This window comes from Catharus ustulatus, chromosome 6, assembly GCF_009819885.2.
Source record: "Catharus ustulatus isolate bCatUst1 chromosome 6, bCatUst1.pri.v2, whole genome shotgun sequence".
NCBI lineage: Eukaryota > Metazoa > Chordata > Aves > Passeriformes > Turdidae > Catharus > Catharus ustulatus.
In genome coordinates, this window is record NC_046226.1 from 53,582,880 (window position 1) to 53,609,924 (window position 27,045).

The 27,045-nt window shown below is 44.7% G+C and overlaps 2 protein-coding genes and 1 non-coding gene across 3 annotated transcripts; 1 reads left to right on the forward strand and 2 right to left on the reverse strand.

Moving 5' to 3' along the window:
• Positions 1-307: 307 nt before the first annotated feature.
• On the reverse strand, positions 308-21,457 carry KNL1 (kinetochore scaffold 1). Its single transcript, XM_033062790.1, has 28 exons — positions 21,426-21,457; positions 20,869-21,033; positions 20,576-20,803; positions 18,973-19,038; positions 18,085-18,124; positions 17,815-17,874; positions 17,574-17,635; positions 17,112-17,167; positions 16,732-16,771; positions 16,202-16,239; positions 15,821-15,873; positions 9,510-13,757; positions 9,020-9,164; positions 8,849-8,916; positions 8,623-8,721; positions 7,535-7,650; positions 7,219-7,309; positions 6,618-6,734; positions 5,726-5,813; positions 5,099-5,167; positions 4,697-4,736; positions 4,495-4,596; positions 3,909-4,009; positions 3,567-3,635; positions 3,316-3,425; positions 2,699-2,817; positions 1,531-1,653; positions 308-1,425 (listed from the first exon to the last, which is right to left on the reverse strand). Exons 1-28 carry the CDS (start codon positions 21,455-21,457, stop codon positions 1,320-1,322), a joined length of 6,651 nt encoding a protein of 2,216 aa, XP_032918681.1. The 3' UTR covers positions 308-1,319.
• On the forward strand, positions 21,038-21,119 carry TRNAS-GCU. Its single transcript has one exon. It is a non-coding gene; the product is annotated as a tRNA-Ser (tRNA).
• An 859-nt stretch (positions 21,458-22,316) lies between the features above and the next one.
• On the reverse strand, positions 22,317-26,947 carry RPUSD2 (RNA pseudouridine synthase domain containing 2). The gene is made up of 3 exons (XM_033063879.2): positions 26,471-26,947; positions 25,737-26,033; positions 22,317-24,997 (listed from the first exon to the last, which is right to left on the reverse strand). The coding sequence occupies exons 1-3, from the start codon at positions 26,945-26,947 to the stop codon at positions 24,209-24,211; spliced, it is 1,563 nt and encodes a 520-aa protein (XP_032919770.2). The 3' UTR covers positions 22,317-24,208.
• Between the last annotated feature and the right edge of the window lie 98 nt (positions 26,948-27,045).

Below are 27,045 nucleotides of genomic sequence, written 5' to 3' on the forward strand. Positions count from 1 at the left end.
GCCACAGCATTCTCTTCTACTTAGTCATGCACAGAGAATAGCCTGGGGAAATTCAAACTTCCAGGTATAGTACCCAAGTTGAGAATGATTACGGGGCTATCTTCCTAATTAAAAATACAATAAATTCTTGTAAAAAGCCAGGATATAGAAAACTAGGACTAGAAACGGTAAGGGGAAAAAATAATATTATGAAAAGTCTTCCCAAGTATTTAACATAATTATTTAAATATTTTGAATTGAACTTAGCATTGAATTTTCAATCACCAGTTTAGATAGAGCAGCCCATAATCCCCATTTGAAACAGGAAGAGTGATAAATCCAATCTTTATTAAACTTCCACTTTTCAAGCAGACGCAAACTTTGTAAAAAGACAAAATATATAAACACTAAAATACAGGAAAACATTTTAAAATTCAACATATTTTACAGGGCACAAAGATTTGCAGCTGCAGAACTGAGAGCTGAGCCAGGGTTGGTGCTTTGGCACAGCAACACAGTCCGAGCGAGTTCCAACAGCAAGACTCACATAATACACAAAATTACACACAAAACCAAGCTAGAGCTCACAGGTACTCCCAAATTTAAGGAGTTCAGTCTCCTTGCTAAAATTTCATGGCATTCCAAACTGGGACTGTGCACCAGCACCCAGAGATAGTGGAGTAAGACAATGGATGTCAGAACTATATTGAGGCAGAGAATTGCAGTGAGGGCTTTGAGGCTGCTGCATCCCAAAGCCTGTGGGCAAGCACAGGGATTTTTAAGCCTTAATTCCAAAAATATTTCTGACTTTGGTGATTGGGGTTAATTGCTACAGTTTAACTGGTTAATGAACCAGATGCAGGGTTATAGTGTCTGGCCTGGGAGAGGTGCCAGGCAATGGATAAACACTGGATGTGGTGGGATCTGTTATGTTGTACATGGTAGTGAAATAACAGCAAAAGTAAATTCCAGTTGTAATTGTAAATTGAGAGAACACTCACCATTGCTTTGTCCAAGAGCTCTGTAAGTGACAAAATTAATGGGCTATGGAAGAAGAATATCCATGCCAGGAATGACCACCAGTGACTGACAGAAGATAAAAGGCACCTTGAAATTACAAGGGATCTAGGAATTTCCTTCTTCTCTTTAGACACCCCTGCTTTTGTAACACTTGTAGCCTACACCAAACATTCTACTTGGTCTAAGCCACAAGGATACCAAATAGGCAGGAATACTAGAGCTGAGTGGGAAACAGCATTCCCATTTCAGGGAGACACAGCTGGAATTCTCACAAGACTTCCCATTCTGACTGCTTCAATCCTGCCTGTGGATGCAGCAGCTCATCCTGGACCCTGGAGCAGATTCTGATGGATGGAGATGACTATTCTCTGCAGATAGTGGTGACCAGCTGGAACTCCAGAGAGAACAGCAGCAATTTCCTTCTCCCTGGGGAAGATAAAATTATCACACATTGGAGAGGATCCCGAGGGTTCAATCCCCCATCCCTACTTTGGAATGGTGTCACATGGCAGCAGTGCTTTGTCAGCTCACCCGATATTCCCAATGTGGGTTTGGACCCTGAAGGGAAGTACAGCAGATGGATAATCATGAGACAGGGCCAGAGTCAACTCAAACTTTGCAAAAGCCACCGAAGAGGAGAACAGAAGCTTCACTCTGTGGAAATAAACACAAAGATCCATGTAAAAGAAGAAACGGGCTTCAAGTGGGCTGCTTCCACCTTGGAATTAGTGCCAGGAGTAGAAATCAGTGATGTCACTGATGCAACGAGCACAGTAACTTCTAAAGAATTCCAGCACAGACCCACAGGAACTTCAGGAATAAGATAAAAAAGGATCTTCATACTTTATCAACACTTCAGAATGCAAACTTCCCCCATTAACTGAAAAAGTTAATGCCCACATAATTCACAGAACCATCCAGAAATTACGGGAGAATAGAGACTAAAAATATGTTTTCTAGTTAACATAAAACATTCCCAGGCAGTTAAGGTTTTCTAATGCTTTAGGCAGACTGTTTTGCCTCCAGATCCATGGGGGTTTTTGGCACTCTTACAAAATTAGAATAACCTCTGGAACAGCACCAAGGTGCGCAGAGCAAGTTAATAATTAGACACTTCTTAATTAAAAATACACATCAATAATGGAAGGATGAGGTGAAATTGTGTTTGTGGCATACCACTGGGACATGCCACAAAATTGGGAAGTAGCAAGGACAAATGGAAAGCAAAGAAAGTGAACTTCAGTTTCAGTGCATCCCTCCTTCCATGACTGATTGTGCTTGACTGAGGAAAACATAAGATTAAAGGAAACAAAGCCCTAAGCTACAGGTAAACTCTTGGCTCTATTTCCTTTGCATTGCTACAATTTGGCCTAAATATTTAAGAAAGGCAAGTCAAGCAGGAAAACAGCAAGGAAGGAGAGGCTGACAGTCATAAAATCAATGAATCCATGAACAGCCATATGGCTGCATAAAATGTCACTTTTAAGAAAACCAAATTGAAACTATTTCAGTATTTTGCTCCTGTTTATCTAGAAACTCCCTCTTGAGGTTACTTAAGAGAGCTTAAGTGAACTCCATCTTACAGAATCATGGAACATCCTGGGTCAGTAAGGACCCACACAAGGATCATCAAAATCCAGCTCCTGGCACTGCACAGGACACCTCAACAATCCCATCATGATAATCTGAATTTACTCACTCTGTGCCTTTGATATCTGTCTCCAGGAGATGAAATTTTCCACCCCACCTCTGCAGAAATTCCAGCTCCTCTCCTAAGATTCTGCATCGATTCACCACCAAGGAGGTGTCAAAGAGAGCCTGGAGGGACAATCAGAAAAGCAACATCAGCACTCAGGGGGTGACCATGTGATGCCTGAACACTCAGCTCATCCTAGAAAGTGTAAAAAATAAACGTGGTTCAACTGCTGCCTCAGTTTGGATGGAAAAATGAAATTGTACAAGTATAACAAATGTACATTTTTTGCTTTAAATCTGCCCTTTCAGCTTTGCCAACAGCCATGCAGGAACACAAAAGTTTGGCTTGGCAATTTAAACCTACATTCTTTAGGAGGCAGAATGGCCTTCAGCTCAATTTTTCTTTTTCTTCAGGCAAAAAGAAAAGAGGTTTTTTAATAAACTTCAGCTTTTAGGACTCCTGCCTTCAGAGACAAGTATTTCCCCTCACACCTCAGAATATTCCTGAAGCAGATTTTGATTCTTTGATGCTTTGGTTCTCAGCTCAACTCTATTTTCTCTGTTGCAGAAAATAATAATTGGATTTTTTTCAGAGTCTTCTAAGTTTCCCTGGAATGTTACCTGGGGCAAGTAGCGCAGTGTGGGACACTTTTCCTGCCAGTTTCCCCGACTTTCAATAAACTGGAAGATGAGTTTTTGGACTAAACACGAGGAGGGTGGAGCTTGATCCTCTGCAACACACACACAAAAAAAAATTCCCCAGAAATATTTAAAAAGCCATTTCAAAAAGCATTAGAAGATGAAGCACACATTTAGTCTTCCCAACAAAAGATTAGCAGGGCTGCTGCTTTCAGAATATTCAAAAATCTCACCATCCAGGAAAGATTCAAAGTCCAGGCTAATGATGCTTCTGGAAGGATGTGCGGCAAAAAATTCACCATCTGAGAAAGAAAGTTAAAGAACCCCAGTTATTTCCATGCTTAGTTCTGGAGTTCAGCTCTCTATCTTCAGAATCAGCCATGCATTACATCCATTTCTGGATTTTAATCTGAAAAACATATTCAAAGCCACTTCTCTCAACTTACAACACACTCTAGTATATTTTCTATTTTCTACTTCCTTTCAGCAGATTTTTACAAATATGGACATTTTAGGTTTCTGTTCTCTAACACTGCAAATTCATAAAACATAAACCTACCCATTTTCTGACTCACCTACTGGGGGTCCAAACATGACTGTGAGTGTCACAGAATCATAAAGAAAATTAAATACAGCTTGCTGCTCACTCCATTCCATCAACTCCCACTCGGTGAAGCTGAAAAGGGGAAAAAAAAAAAACCTCACCATCAGCATAAGTTTCAATTAAACAACCCTAACAACTTCCTGAGGGACAAAACATCAGTGCATTAAATGCACTTGCAGCTCTTACCACATCACACAGCAATGAAATTTTCTAAAGCCAAACAGAGTCTTTCATTCCAACAGAATATAAAAAAAATCTGTTGGGAATGCAAGCATATTACTATAAATTTCATATAAATGTCAGTTTGGTGATTGAAGGAGAGTTGAGTGTGGAAACCCTGAACACAGACTACCACTGCAAAGCTGCTAATGGAATAACTGCTTCACACATGGAAGTTCTCAAAGGCTTTACTGCCTACCTTAGGCTACAAGGAGATGGGCATTCCAAGATTTCCCACATCAAATAACAAGGAAAACCAAACCCAAACACGTTCATGTACAAATATAAGCCCCCAGAAATAGCTATTAAAAAATAAAATCTGGAGGTGTTTTCCTTACTCATATTTCTTCAGGATTTCCAGGCAGGCCCTTTCAGTATTCTTGAGCTTCTCCATCTCAGCCAAATCAAGCTCATCCTCAGCATCCATCTCTGACAGTTCTCTGCAAGGATAAACCAATCTCATGGGATGTGGTACAGTGGTCAAAAACAGACCCACCCTCTAAAATCTGAGTGTGCACCTGATTCTTAAATCCTCCTTACCTCAGAAGTTCCTCTTCTTGGGCTGTGATGCTTTGCAATTCTAAAGCAAAGAGAAAAAAGGGGAGAACAGGAAAGGAAAAAAATGAAAGAGCAGCACAGGCAGCCCTAATTTGCTGTGCACTCACTGTTCTTATGGAGTTAAAGGCTATAATTACTGGACAATAAAATGTTGAATATGACAACCAGCACACACTCTTCAGGTAGCAAGTTCTAAATTCCCTTTTTCCAGGGAAAAGCCAGTCCTTTTCATTCTTAACACCTATGTAATTAGCTATCTGCAATGCAGGAAAGCAGCAGTGTCTGCATCTCTCTCAGAGTAAATGCATCAGGGTGGGGGTTGAGTATCACCCTCTCTAGGTTCTAAAACACCAGACAAAAAGTGCATTCAGCTGCTTCCATTACCTTCCTGTACATTCTGCCCTCCTGCTGTTCCAGCACTGCAGCCAGCTTCCTCTTCATCCCAAAAAGAATCTGTGGGAAAGAAGTGTCAGGTTTGTGCAGAACTCAATACTTGGACTTACTTTTGCTCTAGAAATCTCAGCACTTCCTAGTTAACAAAAAAACCCCAAAAAACCCCCCTAAAAACAAACAAAAACCCCCCCCAAAAACCAAACCAAACCCCCAAAAAACCCCAACCCCCCAAAAACCAAAAAACCAAACAGAAAACCAACCAAAAAACCCCAAAAAACCCAAACAAACAAAAAACTCCACAAAAACCACCCACAAAACCAAAAACAAACAAAAAACCCACAAAAAACCAAAACCATGGAAAAGTATCTACCAAAAACCTCAAAAAGTGATCAAGCAAAACTTGTTTTATTGCACTGCTACTGTGCAATTTGATTTCTACTCAAGGAGTTGGAGAAAAAGAATTGAAACTACAGAGCATCATTACACAGCAATGCCAAGTTCTGACTGCAGCTTGTATCAAACAACCACAAACACAGAATCCTGAACTGATCTTTTAAACAGCAGTTCTGCAGAAAAAAGAGAAAGCAGCATATTGGCCACCTTTTTGGAAACACACACCTGATTCCAGAGCAACTATGGAGCTCTCTGCCTCCTTCATCCCAGCATCCACCTTTTCTGTTCTTGATTGGAGCTTTCTGTATTGCTCCTAAGATGGAAAAATTGTACTTGAGTCAGTGATATTATTTTAAAAGCTGAAATTTTCTTCCAGGATCACCATGGGCTCTTTCCTTGCTAATTAATTAAAGCAGCCAGGGAAATCTATCACTAGAGGGAAGAGGCAACTGACAAACCCTGGGGGAATAGCCAATAATAAGAAATTACTAAATGTTTGCTGAATCTAGAGCTTTAATACATACACATCTTTGATCCCTGTCACAATGCATTACTTGTGCACTTCCTTGTTACTTATCAGAGAATCCCTGAATGGTTTGCATTGGAAAGGATTTTAAACACCATCCAATTCCAATCCCCTGCCATGGCCAGGGACACCTTCCACTATCCCAGCTTGCTCCAAGCCCCATCCAACCTGGCCTTGGACACTTCTAGGGATGGGTCATCCACAGCTTCTCTGGGCAAACCTGTGCCAGGGCCTCAGCACCCTCACAGGGAAGAATTTCTTCCCAAATACTTGCTGCTACTACTTACCTACTTACTAACACTGATATTGCTACAGTATAAAGAGCTCGTTTTTGGTGGTGATCCTTTAATACTCCCATTTTTCACTCTGGTAATCACCAAAACTCTTAGGCAGAAGGTTCCTACAGTGTAACTACAAGAATGTCACTGTCCTAGTGTTATATTTGCATATAAATAAAAGGGAAGTGTATTGATAAGAAAGAAACTTAATGAGAATACAATTATAATAATAAAGCTCCTACACATTTAAAGACAAGAAACGTGGTAGAAGTGATTTTTTAAAGGTAAATGCCTGCAGCCCTGTGGCTCCTACCTCAGCACTCTGCAGCAGTTTCCTGTACAATGTCTCCTTCTCATTGTGAGACAAGATTTTAGCCTCCTTGGTGAAACAGGATTTCATCTTGTTCAGTTCTGCTCCAAACATACTCAGCTGTGATGAATGGGAAATACAGAAGAGAAAGTGAATGGAAATATTATCCTTCCTGACTCTAGCTCAGCACCCAACCTCAGTGATATCCTATGCCAAACTAATGATGAATTATGAAAAATACCGTGTCTCTAATCAATTTAGACTCTTTATTTTCAAGGAATACATCTTTATTCTTGGCATTAGAACCACAGAAAACAAAATTCCTTTGATCCACTTTCTCAATTCTTGTGGGATACTTCTATAAGATTTCTGGGTTTTCTATGAAATAACTGTGGATCATTTCTTTCCCCCTTAATATATTTCAAAGGACACATTTCCTTGCATTCTCCTGACATGCTGGAAGTTCTCAGCAGTTTTCCACTGAGAAAATATCTTGCCTTGTTTCACCTGCTGTTATTTTGTGACCAATCTGGTTCTTACTTGAGGTGAATAAATAAATTAACCTCTCTTCTTTATTACACACATTCTGTCCATGCAGCATTACCTCTTCATCAGTGCAGGTTCTCATTACTTCCCACAAACTCCTGATCACATTCACCAGGGGCTGATCCAGGACAGTCACATGTGGTTTTAACCTGAAATATGGGGAAAAAAAAAAGTTGAAAGTCTTGTAGCAATTCCACTGACCACATAAAGCAGCATGGTGATATTTATACAATTAATTTCTAAATCTGTAATAAACTATTAACTATATATTTTTATTTCTCCTGTATGTAATGTATTTCTTCAGGCCATTTCCATGCAGAGAGAGCTGAAAAAATGGAATTACTGATAAACTGTGTGACTGGAAAATCACTCACTCCACTATTTTCTGAGACAGGTCCTGGCAATCCTCCTCATAAATCCTCAGCTTGGGCCGATGAATGTACTGGCTGTAGATGAGAGCCTCTGCAGTGGGAGGTGCACTGACTGCACACTGAGGAAAAACACAGGGAAAAGTAGGAGGAGAAAGGAAAAAAAAAAATCCATATTTTTCAGAAATGGCAACTTCCAATCATTTCAATTCTGATTTCCCCACAACAGAGCACAGGCTTCTTTTTGGGATACGTGCCTCATCATTAGAGCTCAAAAAATGAAATCAAATATTACTGAAAGAGGTCTCCCTTTTAGATAGACTTGAAAACACGTATATGTTATGCAGATAACAAGAGTGCTCCCCAATAAAACAGTGCTTCATTCAAAGTTAGGCTTAATTCAGAATCAAAGCACCCAAGCCTTAGGGAAGCCTTGTGGAGCTTTATTCCTCAAATAAATATAAAGAGGGTATTTCAGCAAGTTGCCTGTGTAGTAAAGCTCTTAAATAACTGACATTAATTACTTGCACTCCTTCAAAGACAGTTTTCAGGGGTTTTTGTGGAGGAGGTGTCTGGTATTTATCAGTCACTAGTCCACAGCAGCAGTGTTATTAAGCCTGATGAATATTTAGAGACAACTCAGTAGGAATAAATTTGTAAACTGTAACTAAGCTGGGAGAGCATTTGAAGTAAAAAACGGAAGGGATTTAGAAGGCAGCCTTTTGTATTTCTTCCCCTTTCTTCAGGTGAGGAAATAAGAGTAGCAATATCATGGTGAAGCATTTCTAAAGCAGAGAGTAGAACAGGCAGGAGGAGCTCAGAGTAGCTGCAGGCAGCAGTGCCTGATGGACTCACTGAGAAGACAAAGTGAAAAGGTCAGACTGAGCTGCTAACAAATTTATTGTCCTTAAAACAAACTTTAAAAAGCAAGAATTAATATATTTATCCAACAACAATAATTCTGAATATATGGTATTTGGCGAGGAGATGGAAATCTGTTCTGGTTTGTGTTTAAAGATGTCTGAGTTGCCAAAAATCAAATCCCAAACCAACAAAGGAGTGCTATTTAAGGTCAATAATATTGTTCTACTCACACTGGCTGGAAGCTGGCTGTGCCGGGGCTTCTGAATCACAACATGGACTTGAAGAAGGGTAAAAAACTCCCCAACTGTGATAGCACCGCTCTGAAATTTCTGTACATTTGAGGAAAAACATACAGGTAAGTCCATTTTTCAAGACAGAATGCTCACTGGTGTATAAACACAGGAGTTTTTTTCCCTGTTAGGACAGGAAGTTGCTGTCTTCCAGCTCTGTTCATACCTCCCACAAGTTTTCTTCACAAATGCTGTCTGTGAGAAGCTGGGACTGCATCTGACTGCTGCGCTGGACTGGGAAAACAAAACAGAAAGGGGCAGGTATTGGTGGGTTAATAACATTCTTACAGGGCAAAGAACACAAGGTTTGGGACTCTTATCACGAATGGTCTCTTACTTGTTGACTCTATCTCAGCCTTCATAGAATCTAGGGAGCTGCTGGTGCTGGCCTGAGGACACTCAGGGCTTTTAGCTGAGAGATTTGGGGGTTCTCCAGCTGCATCAACTTCTGCTTGGTCCTCAGGCACGACATCAAAAGTCACCTAATATTAACAATTTAGGAAAAATAATTAATATAGTTATATAAAACAACCTAACTGGATCAATGGTTTATTGTAGCTGTGTTTTGAAAGGATTAAAGGGATACTAGGCAGAGAATGGTTTAAAATTGGCAAATCCCTCATTCTGCCTGTTTTGCCTGGTACAGGACTGTTGCACACACCAACCTGATTCTTCTAACTTGGCAAAACAATGAAAACCACACAGGAAAATGACAGCAAACTGGTGATTATGAGAAACAAGAAAATCTACTAGCAGATCCACTTATAGCCCCAAAACTTAAGCCCTGGTGGTGCTCCTGTATCCTTACAGTGAGGGACCAAACTCACCTCCAAGCCTGGAGAAGCCCCATCATCCACATGTTGATCTCTCTTGGCCTTCTTTGGGCTTTGAAGATCCTCCTCAGTTTTTCCTAAAGCTCTTTTCATGTTGCAAGTTTTTGTCTCTTCAAATGGATCCTTTTCAGAGTGGGGGATTTGTTTTTTATTTTTATCACCCCAAGCATTTTCCACAAGTTCAGAGCTGACAGATTCATTGGAATCCATTTCCTCCAGGCACACAGGGAGAAATTCTTCTGCTATGAACTCAAAAGGACTGAAGTTCTGCCTGCTGGACTTGTTACCTGGGGTTTCACTGGTGTTTGCTGGAGCTGGGGCTTCTGCTCTATCCGATTTTGTATTTATGTCTTGTGCACTGGAAACATGATTCCTCTTATTTGGTAATTTAGGCTGGAATATACCCAGAGGAATATTTATTCCTGGATATTTATCCTTAGGTGCCATTTCTATGGGATCAGCTCCAGATTCCAGACCTGTGTTCTCCTGCTTTTTGGTATCTAAGAAGTTATTTGCTTCACTGGCAGTGTTTTTTCCCAACCTCAGGCTATCCTCTGGCTGAGCTGAGGAACTGGACAACTGGTCAGAAGAAGCAGTTTTGGAAACAGAAACAGATTTCCTTGTCATATTTATCAGTTTTGAACAAACACCTAAAATACCTGAAACTGTTGGTGCAAGAGTGGGATGTGCCTGATCCCCTGAACTGTCACTGATCAAAGGTTGCCTAGTTTGATCAGAGTTTACTTGAAAGTCTTTTGGAAGCACCTCCCCTTCAGCTGACAGTTCCTCATTTTTCTTGGATTCCTTGTCAGCAGCTGGAATGAGGTTTGCTCCTGTCAAGCCCAAATCTGGATCTCCACACCGAGGTGAATCCTCTTCCACCAGCTGGTTTCCCTGAGTACCAGGGGCATCTGGATGACCCTTCCAAGGATCTGATCCCTGCATGCAAAAGGCAGCACAGGATCCCAAACTGCCACTTTCTTCCCTGTGATCCACAGTGCCCTTACTTGAGAACTCAAAAGACACTCCCTTTGACTGCAGATTTTCTGGTGGTGTGAGATCTTGCTCCCTGCTTACTGGGACAGAACTATCTGTGGGAAGGCCATGATCCTGTGGTGCCCCCACATCCACAGGACTTTCTTGAAGGGAGACAGAAGAAATGGAATGTGGTGTCGTGCCACTGGGGACCTGGGTAGCTCCTTTCTCACTGGGAAATGCAGAGTCTGACGAAGCAGAAGAGGGAATGCTGGCCTTATCCTTAGGTTCTGTGGCATACTGTGAGGAATCTGCTTCACCTCTGCAGGGCACCAACTCATCGTGCACGTGCTGTGGTGGCTGCTGAGTCTCAAACCTATGGATGTTCTTACTGACAGCAACAGTGTGGGACGCAGTGATGTCCATGTCCTCCTGGCCGTGGGCAAACACGATGGTTTTGTCAGCAGGGATGGCTAGGATGGGCTGTCTGTGCTGTGCTGGGTGACTTGTGGTGATCTCCATATCCTCAGCTGGAGCAAAACTGATGGTTCTGCCACCTGCAGCCTCCCACCCACCCTGCTCCGCCAGCATTGGCATCGTGGCTCCTTTTCCTGAGGACATTGTTTCATTTCCACCTTGACCAAAGCATTCAGGTGCTGCTTTGTTTTGTGACAAAACGCTGATGGTAAAATCTGGAACCACCACCACACACCTGCCAGTCGTGTCCATGTTTTCACCGTGGGGAAACACAACAGACTTTTCTCCAAAGAAAGACAGCTGGGAACTTCCCTTGGGTTTCTCAGATGTCCTGGCCCACACTGGTTCCTCCACACCCCTCTGGAGCAACCCATGAGCTGAGGGAGGAGTTTTAAAATCCTCTCTTGAAGAACCTCTTTTACCCATGGAAAAATGTCTGTCAGAGTCTCCTTGGGTTGGCAATATTTTGCTTAGTGCTCTCACAGGCTGGAGTTTCTCTTGCCTGTCTGAGTTTTGGCCATCTGCATTTATTCCTATTACTGTCCCAAACTGTTGATTTCCTCTCATTCCAGAGGGAGCAGGATTGTTATTGAAAGAAAATGAACCACCTGGAGGCAAAGCAGTAACAATTTGCATATTGGTGTTCATTTTCAAGTCCTCACATTCCACTGCTGCAGTTTGACTCACAATATCCATGCCACGATGACTGGAAAATGGGAAGGACTGGTTTTGCAGCTGCTTGGGTAGTGCAGGGGTTTGATTATAGTTATTGGATTCTTGTTCAGTGTCAATAGGAGCAATCTCCAAGGCAGCAGGATGAGCTTTGGTTATGTCCATGCTCTGATCACCTAAAAACACGCCTGTTGTGTCATTTGCGCAGAAATCTGAAAGGCTTGGAAGGTTTTTTTCCACAGGCTGTGATACAACTCCTTGGCTTTGCAAAGACAGGGATGCACTGGTATTAGTGACAACACTCTCGGGGACCCCCCTGTTTTGCTCTTGTAACAAACAGGTGTTCTTGGCACAGGAACTCAGACCACCTGCCTGGAAGTTGGTTTTTCCAAGCTTATCAACCATTATCATCTGAAGATCTTGAGCATTCCTTTCCATAGCCTGGGACTTTTTAATATTCCCATCAATACTCCTCACGTCAACATTTTCCTTGTCCATATCTACAGAATATGCAGATATGTCACCCTCAGTGACACTTTTGTTCTGGTTCTGTCTCGGAATGATTTTACAGGGCATTTGTTTTGGTTCTGCTGTTATCCCACTGCTTTGACCATCAAAGAAAACAGTGTGGCATCTTGTTATTTCCATTTCTTCCTGCTCAGTTACATTGGAAGACATGGATGTGTTACCCAGGAAACGAGGTTTGCAGGTGACAGAGGTGAGCACTGCAGTGGGATGTTCATTATCAACACTCATTCCACCATCCTTAACACAGGTTTTAGCCAAGTCCATGTCTTCTCCTGCAAATAGCACTGTCTTCTCACCTGAAAAAACAAGCTGGGGGTTTGCAGAGGGATCAAACCTGCTCTTCAGAACACTGCCAGCCACCAAATGCGTGTGTGAGCCAAACCCAGCGCTGGCTGCAGCAGAACCATGAGCCTGGGACACGTTTTCCATGTGTCCAGCTGAGGCTGAAGGCAGTTCAAGTGCACTGGTTTTATAGGGCCCAGCAGCAGGATTATCTCCAGGTGCCAGACCCTTTGGGATGTCACCACATGCCATGGATCTGCTCCCTGTGAGCAGAGGGTTGGTACTCGCCGGCTTTTCACAGGTTTTATGGCATGAACTGTCCTCTTCTGTGGTGCTGGCCATATAGATGATGTCTGTGTAATTCCCAGTCATTTCCATGTCATCACACTTGGAAAACACAACAGTTTTGTCCCCTCTGAAGACAGTCTCGGACGAAACGGATCCCCGGATGGCAGACAACGCCGTGGCCTCCTGCTTCCCAGCTCGCAGCACTGGGGGGTCTCCTCTGCCTTCAGCATTTGCTGGTTTTCTGTCTGCACAAAACTGAGGGTCCTGCTGAACATTTAAGCTGTGATTAGATGCTCTCCTGAATACAGAACTATCTGAATCTGCAGCTGGGAAATCCTTTGGCAAGCTGAGACTTTGGTTCCCCACAGTGGAGAGGGCAAAGGACACTTTTGCAGTGTGACTGGTTGTCACATCCATGCCCTCATCTGCAAACGCCTTGGTGACATCTGCACACTCCCACTGCTCTGCTGGAACCTCACTGACTCCAGGGAATGGAATTTTAACATCAGCTGCCTCACATTTTGTCATCTCCATGCCACCTTCTCGGTCTCGGAACACTTTTGTCACGTTGCAGGTGTCTGGCGGCTCATGGGAATACTCAAATTCCCCGGACACTCGCGTCACGTCTCCCGAGCCTTGGGAAGGGACACAGCAAACATTGTCCTTGTCAGGTGTCTCAGCAGGATTGTTTGACTTCAGTCTCAGCAGAAATTCACCAAAATCTATTTTTTTCACAGCAGTGGCTTCTTCCTTCTGTTCCAAAGATGGGCCCGGATGGTTTGTGGGGTCAGAGAGCAAACTCAGCTCCTTGCTGGTTTCTGCCTTTGCCTGGCTGGAGTTGAGCTTAGCCAGGAAGGAGGTGAAGTCTATTTTCTCTGTTCTGTCAGGCTGGGGGGCTCTGAGGTTCCGTGAGATCACGGCTGTGTGACTGGCTGTCATCTCCATCTCATTCTCCTCCGAGAAGAGGAGGGTGGTGTCCATCCTGTCCGTCCTTGGAGCCGCGTGGTCCACGCCATACCACTGAAAAATAAAAACAAAAAAAGGAGAACTTAGTGACTGGTACTTCAAACAAATCATCCATGGTTTATTCTATTTAAAACAGAAGTCAGCTAATGCTGACTAATGTAAAAAATCCTAAGGTTTTAGCTCTGTAAGTCTTTTTTAAAAAAACCAACAACCTGTTAATTTCAGGCCTCCCTGATAAGCAGTAACATATTTGAGGAAAGGGCAATGACTAAATCATGCAAATATAATATATTCAAATGGCTTTTAATGAAACAATACGTCATCTTACACTTCAAATCTAGCCACATCTTAGTAAGCACAGACCAATTACTGAGGCTTATGAATTAGTATTTTCTATTTCTCTACAACATTATTTCCACCTCTTATTTCCACCAGTTTATTGTCCACCTGCCCCAAAGCAACAGCACCATGCTGGACATTTCAAAAAACTTTTTCACCAGTGATAAGGGAGATTTTAGTTGCTTTAACACAAAGCACTTACAGTTTTATAGCTGTGGGGGGAAAATTGTAATGAGATATATTTTATCAAATATAATGAATATATTTGTTACCAGCTTATACATTTTCTATTCCTGGTGAGCTATGACAAAGTTTGCTCTCTAAAAACTACTGGCCTATGGAACTGCTCAATGCCCATTGTGTGAGAAGGAGAACTGAAAAACTCAGAGAAGTTTGTAATCAGTGGTGGCCACTTTACCTGCTGGAAGACCCAGAGAAGTGGTCTAAGGACGGAACCTTGCAATATAATCCATATTGCAAATTAATGTTGTTTTGTAGAATAGAAAATAAGTGGGATGAAATTTCTCATACACTTGAAAAGGAAAAGAAAGGCAAAGGGTTGAAAGAGGTGTTGTTTTGTGCGCAGCATGGGACAGAGGTGCTTAAAGTGCAGGAGAGAAGAAGAGGAGGATGATTTAGAGTTGATGGTTGCTCTGTGGCAAAAAATAAAGAGGGTGAATCATGAATCACCAGGGAATATGATAGACACAGAAGTGAGCCTTGGAAAAGTGACTGGAACAGAAAGAACATTCTAGGAGGATTTTGGTTGAATTGCAGGATGCAGCAAGGAGATGTTGGAGGAGATACCAGGGAAGTTCTGATGGCTCCTCTCCAGCAGGTGGTTGGGAATTATGGCCCAGTTTTTAAAAAAAACTTGTTTTAAATAGTGGGTTTAATGCCATGGAGAAAGGTGGCAGGAGTTTAAAGGGGAAATCCAGACAGGGTAGCTAAAGTGTTTGAAACCATAATCAGGAGTCAGGACCTCCCTCACTCAGAAACAATTGGTTGATTATTATAATAATTGGTGACTGAAGTATACTTTTGTAATTTGTATAAATCAGTGGCTGAAGTATATCTGGCAATTTGTATTGTGACCATTAGTGTCTGAAATGTATTTGGCACTTCATGTTGTGATAGTTGATAGCTGAAATGTATTTGGCAATTTGTAAAGAAAGGGGATGTTGGAAAAGGGAGTGTCCCCCAGCCAGGCAAATCAAAGATCCTAAACCAAGCTCTTCAAGCTATCAAGACCTTAAGTGAAAATGAAAAACTCCCCTATAGGAAGCAGCTGAGCCCTGGTTACATTATTGCTGGGAATGAAAAGGTAAATGTTTAAATTGATACAGAAACAACTTATTCAGTACTGAATATGTGCAGAGGAAAACTTAGAACCTATAAGTGCTGTGGGTGCAAGAGGGAGGAAGGAGAACAGGCCTTTTTTACAATGTTACTATAAATTACTAAAACAGTGAGGGAAACACCAATATGTATACTCCTGAATGTTCAATTCCCATGATGAAGGATCAATGAAGGAACCAGAATTAGTTACTGAGAAGTTATAAAGGAATTTCAGAAGTAAGAATTATTTATGTTGCAGTCTAATGCCTACCACATCAGCACATACTTCAAAAGGGAATATTCACATTCAAGAGAATTTTGTGTGAATACAGAGGCTTATTTTTTAGGCAGTTAACATTTTTAATCTTTACTATTAAATTCTTGAGATGTATTTTGGACACTGCTATTTTCAGCACCAAAAAATTAAAGCCTTCACATACCTCAGTCTGCTGCCCCAAGGCCTGGATGGGGGCATGAAGCAAAGTGCTCATCCCTGTGGAAAGAAAGGGAATACTCTAGTTTTTGTGCTGTTGGCTTATTATTTTATCCACTGAGCTGAAGCTCCATGTGCTAAGCAAATAAATACAATTAAACCCAAATATATTCTGAAAAATACTTCCATTGCTCCATTCTGCACCTCCAAGGGCCACCCGGATTTCCATAACAGGATCCTTGTAAACAACTTCAAGGGACAAAGCCCATCCAGACAGAGCTCTCCCAAGACAGGGAGCTTGCTCTAGGCACATTAAAATTTCTCAAACATAATCAGTAGCTTTAAATAAACAGAGTCATTTAGTTATTCAATCTCTTTTCAAACTCACCAGTGATCTCACATGAAATAGCCCCAGGGTCTTCATTCCTGCAAAAGGTGGGATTGAGTTTGTTAAAAGGTTTCAAAGAGAAGCCTTGAACAATAAACTGAAGAGGCAGAGAATTGTGTTGCACAGAATTCTGTGGCACAGCTCATGTGGGGCTGGGCAGCAGATATTAGACAATGCTGATTTGTCTTCAATATATTGTAATTTTAGTCACAATCTCGTTTTTCCCATGGAATTATCTGCTATGCCACAAACCACTGTTCAACATACAGCAGCATTTTAATTTTTAAATGACAAGAAAAGATGAATTCTTTATTTTTCATAGAATCTATGGTTCTGTGAAACTCCCCTGCTCACATATAAAGCGTCTTATCTGTAATTTTACCACTATATCATTTTAATTTTACAGATCCCACCACTGTGTTTTATCTACAAGAATTTTGAGGTCAGACTAACGCTTTATCTTTTTCTGAGGAAAATGTTTGGTAGTAAACATTGAATAACAACAAATATCTATCAGACATGATACTTACTCGTTATTCAAGGTATCATTCTTCTCATCTGCTGAACACCCTAAAGATAAGAAAATTACAACATTACAATGTAAGAAGCATGATCACCTTTGGACTTGATTATCTTAAAGGTTTTGCCCAAGCCACACAATTCTGACTCAATAAAACATTGAGACAAGAGTGAAGGGCACAGAAAACAATGTTCTGAAGTTCTCACTCTTGATGTGTCTTCTTGTGGCAAAAAACTCTGTGACAATGGACTTCTCAGCCAGACCAGGATAAAGAGCTGACCTTGTTCCTTCCCCAAACAGTAAAGTTCTGATTTCTTAAATTCAAGCTAAAATCTTGTTGTTAATAGTCTGGGAAAAGGAGTTTATCAGGAAAAGAAAAAGGAGTTTTACCTGTATTTTCTGTCTCTGATGTGCTGTTCTTAAGATCTCGCTGGAAGACTCTGCAGCTAAGAACAAAACCACCAGATTTTAAAAACACAAAATCATCTCTAAAAGCAAATAAAAAAAAAAAACCCAGCACTAATTTAAATCTTTTTTTACATGTTCTAAAACGAGGTATCAAAAGTCAGAAGTGTACTGAACTTTAGCTGTATTTTTCAGGGAGAAGATGCCATTATGACATTTAAGATGCATGAATGGAAAACAAAAATTCCTAACTCTATGAATTTCACTGAATTGGGCTTTTTTCTCAGCCAGGAAGAGAAAATTAATAATGGCTCTTAGGGTTCAACAATCTTCCTGCTGCTTGCAGTCATTTGTGACTGCTCATTGAGGACATTTCCAGGGGGAAGGATTATTCCTGCATTTTTTGGCTGAGGAGGGGATGAGGTGTGCGCCCTTCAGCTCCCTCACTTGATGGTGTTGGCGAAGCTGACTCGGCGCGAGCTCCTCCTGCGTTTCTCCACGGGAACATCCTGCCAAAAAAAACCAAAAACACAACAGGTTTGCACAGGTCTCCAAGAAACACAAAACCAAACACAAGTGGTGTGTTAATATTGTTATCAAAAACGGTGCATTAAAACCAAGTGTGTTATTCCAGTGACATCAGAGGAACACTGAGGAGGATTGGTAGGAAAGGGTTTGATAGACCTACCTGGGTCATTTCATTCACATTTCCCACATCATCCAGAGGAATTCGTGGAGCCTTTAAAATCTGAAAGAAAATACAATTACAGTTCAGCTGCAGTTCCAAGAGCTGGTTTCTTAGCTAAAGAAGTGCCCCAGTGAATCCTCTCAGTGTAACAGGTTCTTCTGGAATGCTTTTCTTCAACTCCCAAGAGCAAGCAAGTTCCTCTTTCAGCTTCCCTTGGCTCCTTTCCCCCCTCACACAGTTTTATTTCAAGGGATGCTGTAAGTTACTCACAGAGGACAGCCGCTTCCTTCTGATGTGCTCCGTATTATCACTGCAGGGGAAAAAGGGAAACAGGTTAAATGCCTGAAGTTTTCAGCTTTTATGTATTCTTCATGTATTTGTAGTTCTGGACACTGTTAAATGCCTCAGTGTTACTTCCAGTACTTTCCCACCTTTCTTTCCCACACTGAACAGGCACTTATTGACACATTCCTAAAATTTTGCTATGTCTGTTTTGCCTGTTGCTTCTCCAAGGACATTTTATTTTGCACCACATAATCACTGGCATAATGGAGGTAGGGGAGAAGCCAGGTGCCAGATTACCTAACCAACTGCTCCTCTCATTGGACAATACTGGCCAGATATTCTAATTGCCCAATCTCATCAATTATAAGGATCAAATTCTGAGCACTGCTTTCCCCCTATATTATGCACCTGAAGGCTTCCAAGTAAAGGTTTGCTTTTACATTATCATTATATAGCCTGGAAAAGTTTGTGTTCTATTTCCAGGCATCAGTATGAAGGCACAAAACTGCACCAAAGTGCATTTCCTGAATGGTGCTGACAAAGTTTTGAGGTTAATAAATTGATTTCTCTGGTGTTTTTACAAGTGTGAAATTAAATAAACAATGTAATTGGAACAGATTGATCATTTCAGCACTGGTTCCCAGAATAAGCTTTGGAAAACTCAGCAAATTGCATTCCCAGTCCCATGGTCAGCTCATCTCCTGACAATCCATCACTATGAAATTCCCCTCACCAAACATCAAACTCCCTTGTCCCCTTCACAATGGATAACACATTTCATTCAAGGGATGTTGAAGTGCATTACGAAAAGTTTTGCCACTAAAAAGGGCAATATTTACACCACAGTGAAATTCTTAGAGGGTTTCAACTCACTTTTCCATGTTAGGGTCTGTGTAAATCTTGTCCATTGCTGAAGGATGTGCTTTTCCTATAGAATACAGCACCAAAATTCAAAACCATTAATGAGCTTCAATAAGGAAAACTGTATAAACCTACAGCTGGCTATTAGCTTTCGATGCTGTGTTTTTCTCTCCATCCTTCTCTAGTCACAGATAATGCTCTGAAGTACAAAAGGCCTCTCAAGTCGATGCTCTCCTGTTATATTCAGATTAAATATATTTCCTATTGTATATCATATTAGAAAGCAGCTGTGCTAACAATTTAACTATTACTGGTTAACTGACCTTTTATTTAAAATCAAGATTCTGGTAAATTTATCTGGGAGATAAATGAGACCAAACTTTATACAAGGCAATGTTTGCTCTGACACACACAAGACATTTTCCCTCTTGCTTTAAACTGAATTTCTAATATTTCAGCTTGTGCCTGTTGCTCCCTGCTCCTCCTCTAGATACGACCAGAAGAGCATGGCTCAATTTTCTTAAAACCCTCCTGAAAGCAGTAAGAGGAATGTGTTTTTACAAACTATGAGTCTGCCTAAGCCAGGGACTGATGGGTGAGTTAAGCAACAGGACAATGTCACTTATATGGACACAAACTGGTGCTTATCCAAGGCCCTGCTAAATTCCCGGACTTGGGAAAAAAGAATAAAGACACAAAGAAAAAGAAAGGACAGGGGGGCGTGGGAAGTTTGTATCTCTCAAGTACCTCGGCCAATAGGGAAAAGGAAATTAGGATAAAAAAGGAGGCTGCATCCCCCAGAAATCTGAGAGACCCCATGGAAAATGCCTCATGGCCTCTCCCTTTATTCATGAATAAGCCACGGGCCTCCTCTATCTCCTCTTTGGACATAATCCTCTGGCGTCTTGAATTACTTTTCCCAACACAGGGACCAATTTCTTCCCCATATCCCATCTAAACCCACTCTCGGTGGGACTGAAGAGAGGAAAAAGGGAGGGAGAGGGAAGATGTGTGGGAGATAACCCTGGAGCTATAAAAGCTCTGATCAGTCTGCTATTTGGAACATTAATCCGAAATTCACTTCCCAAGCACCTTCCTTAACTGTTCCCTAATCCTGCCTGGAGCTTCTGTTTAATCCTTGGGGGACGAGCCGAATCCTTGTGCTGATGGAGACTCCCCGTTTTTATCTCTGCCAACACGGGAATCGCTCTGGATCACCTCAGTCCATCCCTCGGCCTTTTCCCGGTTAGGAACGAGCCGACATCTCTTTTTTTCCGCCTCTTTTTGTCCCGTCACGTATCGATCACAACCCCCGCGTTAATCCCGCTATCATTAACCACACCACATTCACTAACGCCTTCTCCAGGCGGGAATTACCTGGGATCTATCGGCACCGCCCTCACCGGGGGGTTCCCCACACGCTCCGCGCCCGCCGCAGGTGGCACCGCCTCAGCCCCGCTTCCATCCAGCCGATCCCGAGGCCGCTCCCGGGCAGCGCCGACCTTCTCCCTTCTCCCCCCGCCTTCTCCCGCGCTCCCGCCCCGGGCCCCGGCAACGGCCGCCGCCGCTCCCGCGCTGCCCCGGGGCCGCCTCCTCCGCCGCGGGGGTCCCTCGGCCGCTCTTACCTCCCCGCTCGGGGCCCCCCCGCTCCCGAATCCCGGTTTCCGGGTCCTGGGTCCCGGTTCCCGCTCCCCGGCCGCCGCCGCCCCGTTCAAATCCAACCGCCCGCCCCGCACCCGTGACGACACATTGGCGCCGTACAGGATGGCTGGCCCCGGCTCCGTACAATATGGCGCCCCCCTTGTGCCGTACAACATGGCGGCGTCCACGGGGCGCCCCGCTGCTGCCATTTCGGTGTCTCCCGCGGCCTGCACTCCCGCAGCCGCGGTGATGGGGATGTCACGGTACTGCACGGGCTCCGCGGGGTGCTCGGTCACGGCGCGGTGGCTTCGCTCCCCTCTGTGCCCGTGTAGGGCCGCGTAAGCGGTGCCGTCGCTCAGGAGAGCAGGAGGTAGGAGGAGACGGTGGGGGCGGTGGGTGTACTTCCTTATAGGTCCGGCGGAGTCAAGACTGCTGTGACGAGGTGGCCGAGTGGTTAAGGCGATGGACTGCTAATCCATTGTGCTCTGCACGCGTGGGTTCGAATCCCATCCTCGTCGGAAGTCAAACTTTTTCCCTCAAACCAAATTTTTCCCCTCTCCACTCACTTCCAAGGGGACCTCTCCCTCCCGCCTCTCCCTTCTGTCCTTACGGGGAGAAGGAAAAGCGGAGGTGGCGCCCGGGACAGACAGGATACAGCATCCTAAAGGATTTAGGGTCACAAGACAGGATGGAGTGTCCCAAAGATTCTAGGGGTTGCAGCCAGGAGGGAGTGTCATGAGGAATCTAGGAGTCACCCAGGATAGTGTCCCAAGGAATTTAGGGGTCACAGCCACAGAGTGTCCTGAGGGACTGAAGGGTCTCACCCAGTATCCAGCTTCCTGTGCTGCCTCTCCATGGGGCAGCCTGATTTATCTCCTTTCCTCAGAACCCAGCTCTGCTCCAGAGCTTCCAGCTGTGACACTGGGAACAAATCCCTTTTAATCTCAACCTCCTCTGGAATCCCAACAAAACGTCCTATTAGGGCTGGCTGTGTCCTTTGTGAAAGCTTTGAGTAAGAATTAGAGGGATGGAAGATGAGGAAAGGCTGAGAGAGCTGGGGTTGTTCAGCCTGGAAAAGAGAAGGCTCCAGGGAACCCTTAGAGCCCCTTCCTGTGCCCAAAGGGGCTCCTAGAGATGGACTTTGGATAAGGGGAAATGGATCTGAACTGTAAAATGGAAGATTTAGATGGGACATTGGGAAGAAATCCTTCCTTGGGAGGGTGAGGAGGCCCTGGCACAGGTTACCCAGAGAAGCTGAGGCTGCTCCATGACTAGAAGTGTCCAAGGCCAGCTGGGATGGGGCTTGGAGCAAGCTGGGATAGTGGAAGGTGTCCCTGCCCATGACAGAGAGGTGGGACTGGTCGAGCTTTAGGGTACCAGCCACTCACTGGAAATGACATGAGCTTCTCTTCAGACAAGTAATTACTGCACTTGGCTTTGCCTTCCATCAAGTTACAGCGATTAAAAAGCATAAACGAGTGTATTGACAAGATACGGGAAAACTTTTCCTCTCTGCCTAGACCATCCATGGTTCATTAAAAAAAAATAAAAAAGAAAAAAAAAGTCTGGAATCAGAGGCCTGGAAGCAGAGGGTGCAGCCTCACAACCACACTGTATGGGTTAAAACACAAGTGGACAAGAGGTACTGTGTGGAAGGTGAGCGTTTAGGGGCTAATTCCAGCCAGTCCTGCACAGGGAGAGGCCAAGGCACGGGGAAGTTTGCCAGAAGGCTTTATTTGTATAGAAAATGCTTTAGCACAGTGAGACAGACATTGTCCTGATAAAGACAGAATTGTAAGATTGTCTAGATCAAGTCCCAAAATTGTAAGATTGTCTTCAAGATCAACTCCCAACCTAACCCAGCACTGACAAGGCATGTTCAAATCAAGGTGTACTACAGCAAGGAATTCTTCCAGGAACTACACTTTGCATGGAAAACTTTATGCCCACAACAAGGACCCAGTAGTTACCTCAGACTCAATCTCAGATGGGAATTTATCACAAGGCATCTCCAACTGCAACATTTTCCCAACTAACGAAACATCAAACACTCTTTTGACTTAATAAAATAAAATGCAATTAGAGGTGGGATCCTTGTGAAATAAATCCTAAATTTTCACTGTTCAAAGAATCATGGAAACAGAAGCCCACAGATTTACTGACCAGGAAATTAAGAGCTGCCAACTGCAGCCATTATTCCTGGAAAAGGGGAAAAAGCAGTGCTGAGCTCCAGTTCCTCATCAGGCTCTCTGGCCCCAGTCTCAGTCAGGAAAATCCCTGACAGAGCCTTTTTTTGTAAGGGACACTTCTTACCAAAAAACCTCCCAGCACAACTTGGGACACATCAAAATCTAATTTAACTGTCATCCTTAAATCCACCCCCTTTCCCCTGCATCCAAATCCAGTAACAGCTCCAGCCACCCTTTTTTATACACTGAAGGTGCCCAAGTTCCATTTATTTCTGTGAAAGGTGTATTCCAATGCATCAAAAATTTGGAAAATGCTGATTTTTTGCATCATCTCTCTAAATATCTGTAATTGAATTAGAATTACAAGACCATTGACAGGATATGGAAGAGCAAAGCTCAAACTTGAGTGAATTTTTATGGAAATACTCAACATTACCTGGATTATCCAGCAGAGGAAGACATCACTTGGCTCTTTTGGGCTACTGGAAGCAAGCAATGGTTTATTGTGATTTGGTAGCCATGTCCTGACCCTGGTGACATCATCAAGTGATTTTAGGAGGGAGGTACTAATTCCTGTGGGCTGGCCAACCCAAGATCTCCAAAATTAATATAAAAACCCTCCCAGAAGCCAAGAATCAACTGTGTAAACACTGACGAAAATAAGAATTATGGTGATATTTATCATTCACACAAAATTATTCTTAACAAAGTCTTCTTCATAAAACTACTTTTGTTTTTCTTTAAAGATGGTTATCATACTGAAGTGATATTAAAAAATCTCTTCAAAATCTGGGGAACAGTACCTCCAAAACCAGGCCCCATACCTGCACCCAGAACTTCTAAATTAAGTAATTATGTGAATGAATATTGGTAATTTCAAGGGCAAGTGGATCTTGCTGACAAACAGCAGGCACAAAACAGATCACAGTGTTCTGGTTTTACCTCAAAGTGTTCTCAGGAGTAATCTTGTAATTTTGAAATCAATCTGACAATAAAATACAGTAAAATCAGTTTTTTTATGACATGACATCCAGCAGCTCTTACTGTAAGACACAGGAACACAGCAGGCTGGAAGAAAAATCAGTTTTCAACTTCTAGTGCATGCACTTCATTATCCATGTGGATAACTGATCCAGAATCCATTGAGGTGAAGGCAAAGCTGCCTGTGCTGAGCACAGTTTGGTCCTTGCTGCCCTCAAGTGCCAGTTCACTGAAAGGCAACATAAAACTCCTGGTTTAGCCTCGTTTCCCTGCTCATTTTTACTTGTGGGAGGTGGGATAGTTCTCCAGCCCCACTGATCCCTCCCACCCCAGCTCAAGGCACACTTTGTTCACCCCAACCACAATGAAAAGTCAATCTTTGGTCTTCGCACACCACTGTCCTGGCCAGCAGTGCCCACAGGTGCCGGGTGTCCTGGTCATTCCTCCCAGTCCTCCATGGCCCACTCGGGCATGCTGGAGCAGTACTCAAAGTCCGCGCCCTTGTAGCGCAGGGCGTGCAGGAACATCACCAGCTCCTTAGGAGATGGGTCCCGCCTGCTCGTCCTGCATTCCACACACAAAGGATCCTTCTCTTCCCAACCCTTCTCCCCCCTTTGCCCATCCTGATTCCCACACAAACTGAGCTCTTTGTCCTTATCAAGTGTTTCCACGGTGACATCAGAGTTCAGTGGACAAGCTGCTACATCGTCCCTCTCCGGATCCTTCTTGTCCTCAGCAGGGCAGGAACTCCCATTTATAGGCTCAGCCTCTGCAGACGTTGTGCAGTCACCTGAATTCCCACAGTCTTTACTTTCACTGGAGTTCAAGTCCTCCTCCCCAATACCCAAGACCTCCAGGCTCTGTTTGGAACGGTGCTCCTCTACCAAGGCCTTCAGGAGTTCCTCATCTGTCTTGCCGATCTTGCCGCCCTTGCCCCTGAGGGGGCCCCAGGCCTCCATGTTGTAGATGGGATCGTTGACGATGGGGTGGCCCAGGAACTGCAGGTGGACGCGGATCTGGTGCGTGCGGCCCGTGCGCGGCAGGCACCTCACCACGCTGCTGCTGCCGTTGTAGCTGAGCCTCTGGAAGAGGGTTTGGCAGGGCTTCCCCTTGGGATCCACGCGGCACACGCCCACCTTGTAGGAAACCACCAGGATGGGCTCTTCACAGACCACCTCGTGCTCTGGGAACTCCCCCACCACCCGGCACACGTATTCCTTCTCCAGCTGCCAGGAGACACGAGAGGAAGGCTCAGGAAACACAGTGGAAAACATGTCCAAGCTCCAGCCATGCTCCTCCTCCCTTCTCCCCTCAATAAAACACAATTTATTACAGCAGGAAAGGGGAAAAAATTAAAGCAGTTACTTAAAGCTGAATTTCCCCCTGTATTTTCCCCAGCTAGCTGGGAAATCAAGAACAGAAAAGCTTGGCCTATTTGCCTTGTATTAAATTCAGGAGCCATCTCGCCACAGCCTTTAGCTTACAGCCCTGAAGCCAGTCCTGGAAAAAGTTCTGTTTGGATCAAAAGACTGGAAAAATGGGAATTTTAAAATTACAAAAATAGTGGATAGGTGACATGTGTCCACTCACAAATAAATGTCATCTCTAAATGGCTTGAATGATCCCAGTAAATTTGCATAATCCTGGGGGACAATCCCTTAGGGAAGGAGATGCCCTCCAACCCAATATTACCAAAATAATTTAATTTTTGAGGAGATCACTTGCAATCTGATATCAGCAAATAGAGTTAAATTTTTAGGGTTTTCAACATAGTATTACCAATTAAATTTTTCAGGCGCTCCCTTCCAATCTGGTATTACCAAACTCAACTTTTACTGTCTTTTATCAGAGAAGCACCAACAGGTAAGAACAGCAATACGACCATGAGTTGTCTGGGGAACTTGAGCTCATCCAGAGCCCAAATCTGGCTGCTCCAGGAGTGCAGCAGCAGCTCCAAGCCCTCACCTGCCTCTGCCGGACCTGCTCGTCGATGCGCTTGGACACGGCGGCGGTCTTGGCGAACATGAGCACGCCCGAGGTCATGCGGTCCAGGCGGTGCAGGGTGTGCAGCTCCCGCAGGCCGTGCTCCTTGCCCAGGATGAAGATGACCGTGTTGTGCCGGAACCTGCCGCACGGGTGGACGGGCAGGGACGAGGGCTTGTCCACCACCACCACCTCCTCATCCTCCGCCAGGATGCGGATGGGCTGCGCCGTGACCGGTGGCTCGTGCCGGTGCACCGTGTTCCTGAGGAAGTCGTTGTTCTGGAAGGGATATGGACAATCAGCCTCAATCCAGCTGGTGCGACCACCCACCCGGTCACAAACAACAGGGACTTGACACTGTGGGAGAAGAATTAAAGCCCCTTTCTCCTGGCACATCGGATTTAGGATAGTAAGTGTGTGCACCATGCAAATCCAATAACCTGCCCATTCCCCTTCCCAAGGGCCAAGGAAGCTGTGGCGCACGCGTGGGGCTGTAGCATCCACACATCCCCGAATCCAACGGGGCAGGAATTCCCCGGGAGCCCCGGTTTCCCCTTCAACCCCTCCACAGAATCGCAGAATCCGGCGAACTGAAAGGAACCCATCAGGATTACCGAGCCCAGCTCCTGCCCTGTGTTTTGTGACCACGGGGTGATGCTCACGGCCTGGGGCAGGCCGGGCTCTGCCCCCGGGAGCGCCCACCCGGGCCCGCCCACCTTGAGCACGATGTCCAGGTCCCGCACGGGCTCCTCGTTGAGGCGCAGGCGGCCGGCGCGGGCGGCGGCGCGGTAATAGGCGAGGGGCTGCGCTCGGAACTCGGTGCCGAAGACGTGCAGGAGGCTGCGGCCCACCCAGCGCCCCTTGCAGTACGTGCGGAAGTCGAAGTAGTAGGGGCGCACCTTGCGCAGGCCGCCCTCGAAGTAGTACGAGGTCTCGGCGAAGTGCTCGGCGCCGAAGCTCACGCCGGTGTTCAGCTTCCGCGGCGGCGGCACGTAGCGCTCGCCGCCCGCCAGCCGCCGCTTCTTGGCGGCCGGCGCCGCCTCCTCCTTGCCGGCAGGGTCCGGCTCCTCCTCCCGGGCTCGGCTGGGGCCGGGTCCCGGCTCGGCCATGTCCCCGCGCGGCGGCGGCCGGGCCCCACTGCCCGCCGCGCGCACCCACGCCGGCCACAGCGCGCGCCGCACGCCGTGACGCATCGCGCTGCGCAGGGCGGCGCAGCCAATCAGCGCGGGCCGCACCGCCAGGCCACGCCCCCAGCGCCCCCGTCCCGTGCCTCCCTTTCTTCCCCCAGCAC

Coding starts and splice junctions, on each gene's coding strand:
- KNL1 (XM_033062790.1), bottom strand. CDS start 21,457: ATGGAGAGGCAGCACAGGAAGCTGGATACTGG. Junction 17,636..17,814: donor ATGTGAATGAAATGACCCAG/GTAGGTCTATCA, acceptor TTTTTTTGGCAG/GATGTTCCCGTGGAGAAACG. Junction 9,165..9,509: donor GGGCTTCTCCAGGCTTGGAG/GTGAGTTTGGTC, acceptor TGTTAATATTAG/GTGACTTTTGATGTCGTGCC.
- RPUSD2 (XM_033063879.2), bottom strand. CDS start 26,947: ATGCGTCACGGCGTGCGGCGCGCGCTGTGGCCGGCGTGGGTGCGCGCG. Junction 26,034..26,470: donor ACCTGGACATCGTGCTCAAG/GTGGGCGGGCCC, acceptor TATCCCTTCCAG/AACAACGACTTCCTCAGGAA. Junction 24,998..25,736: donor AGCAGGTCCGGCAGAGGCAG/GTGAGGGCTTGG, acceptor GTCTCCTGGCAG/CTGGAGAAGGAATACGTGTG.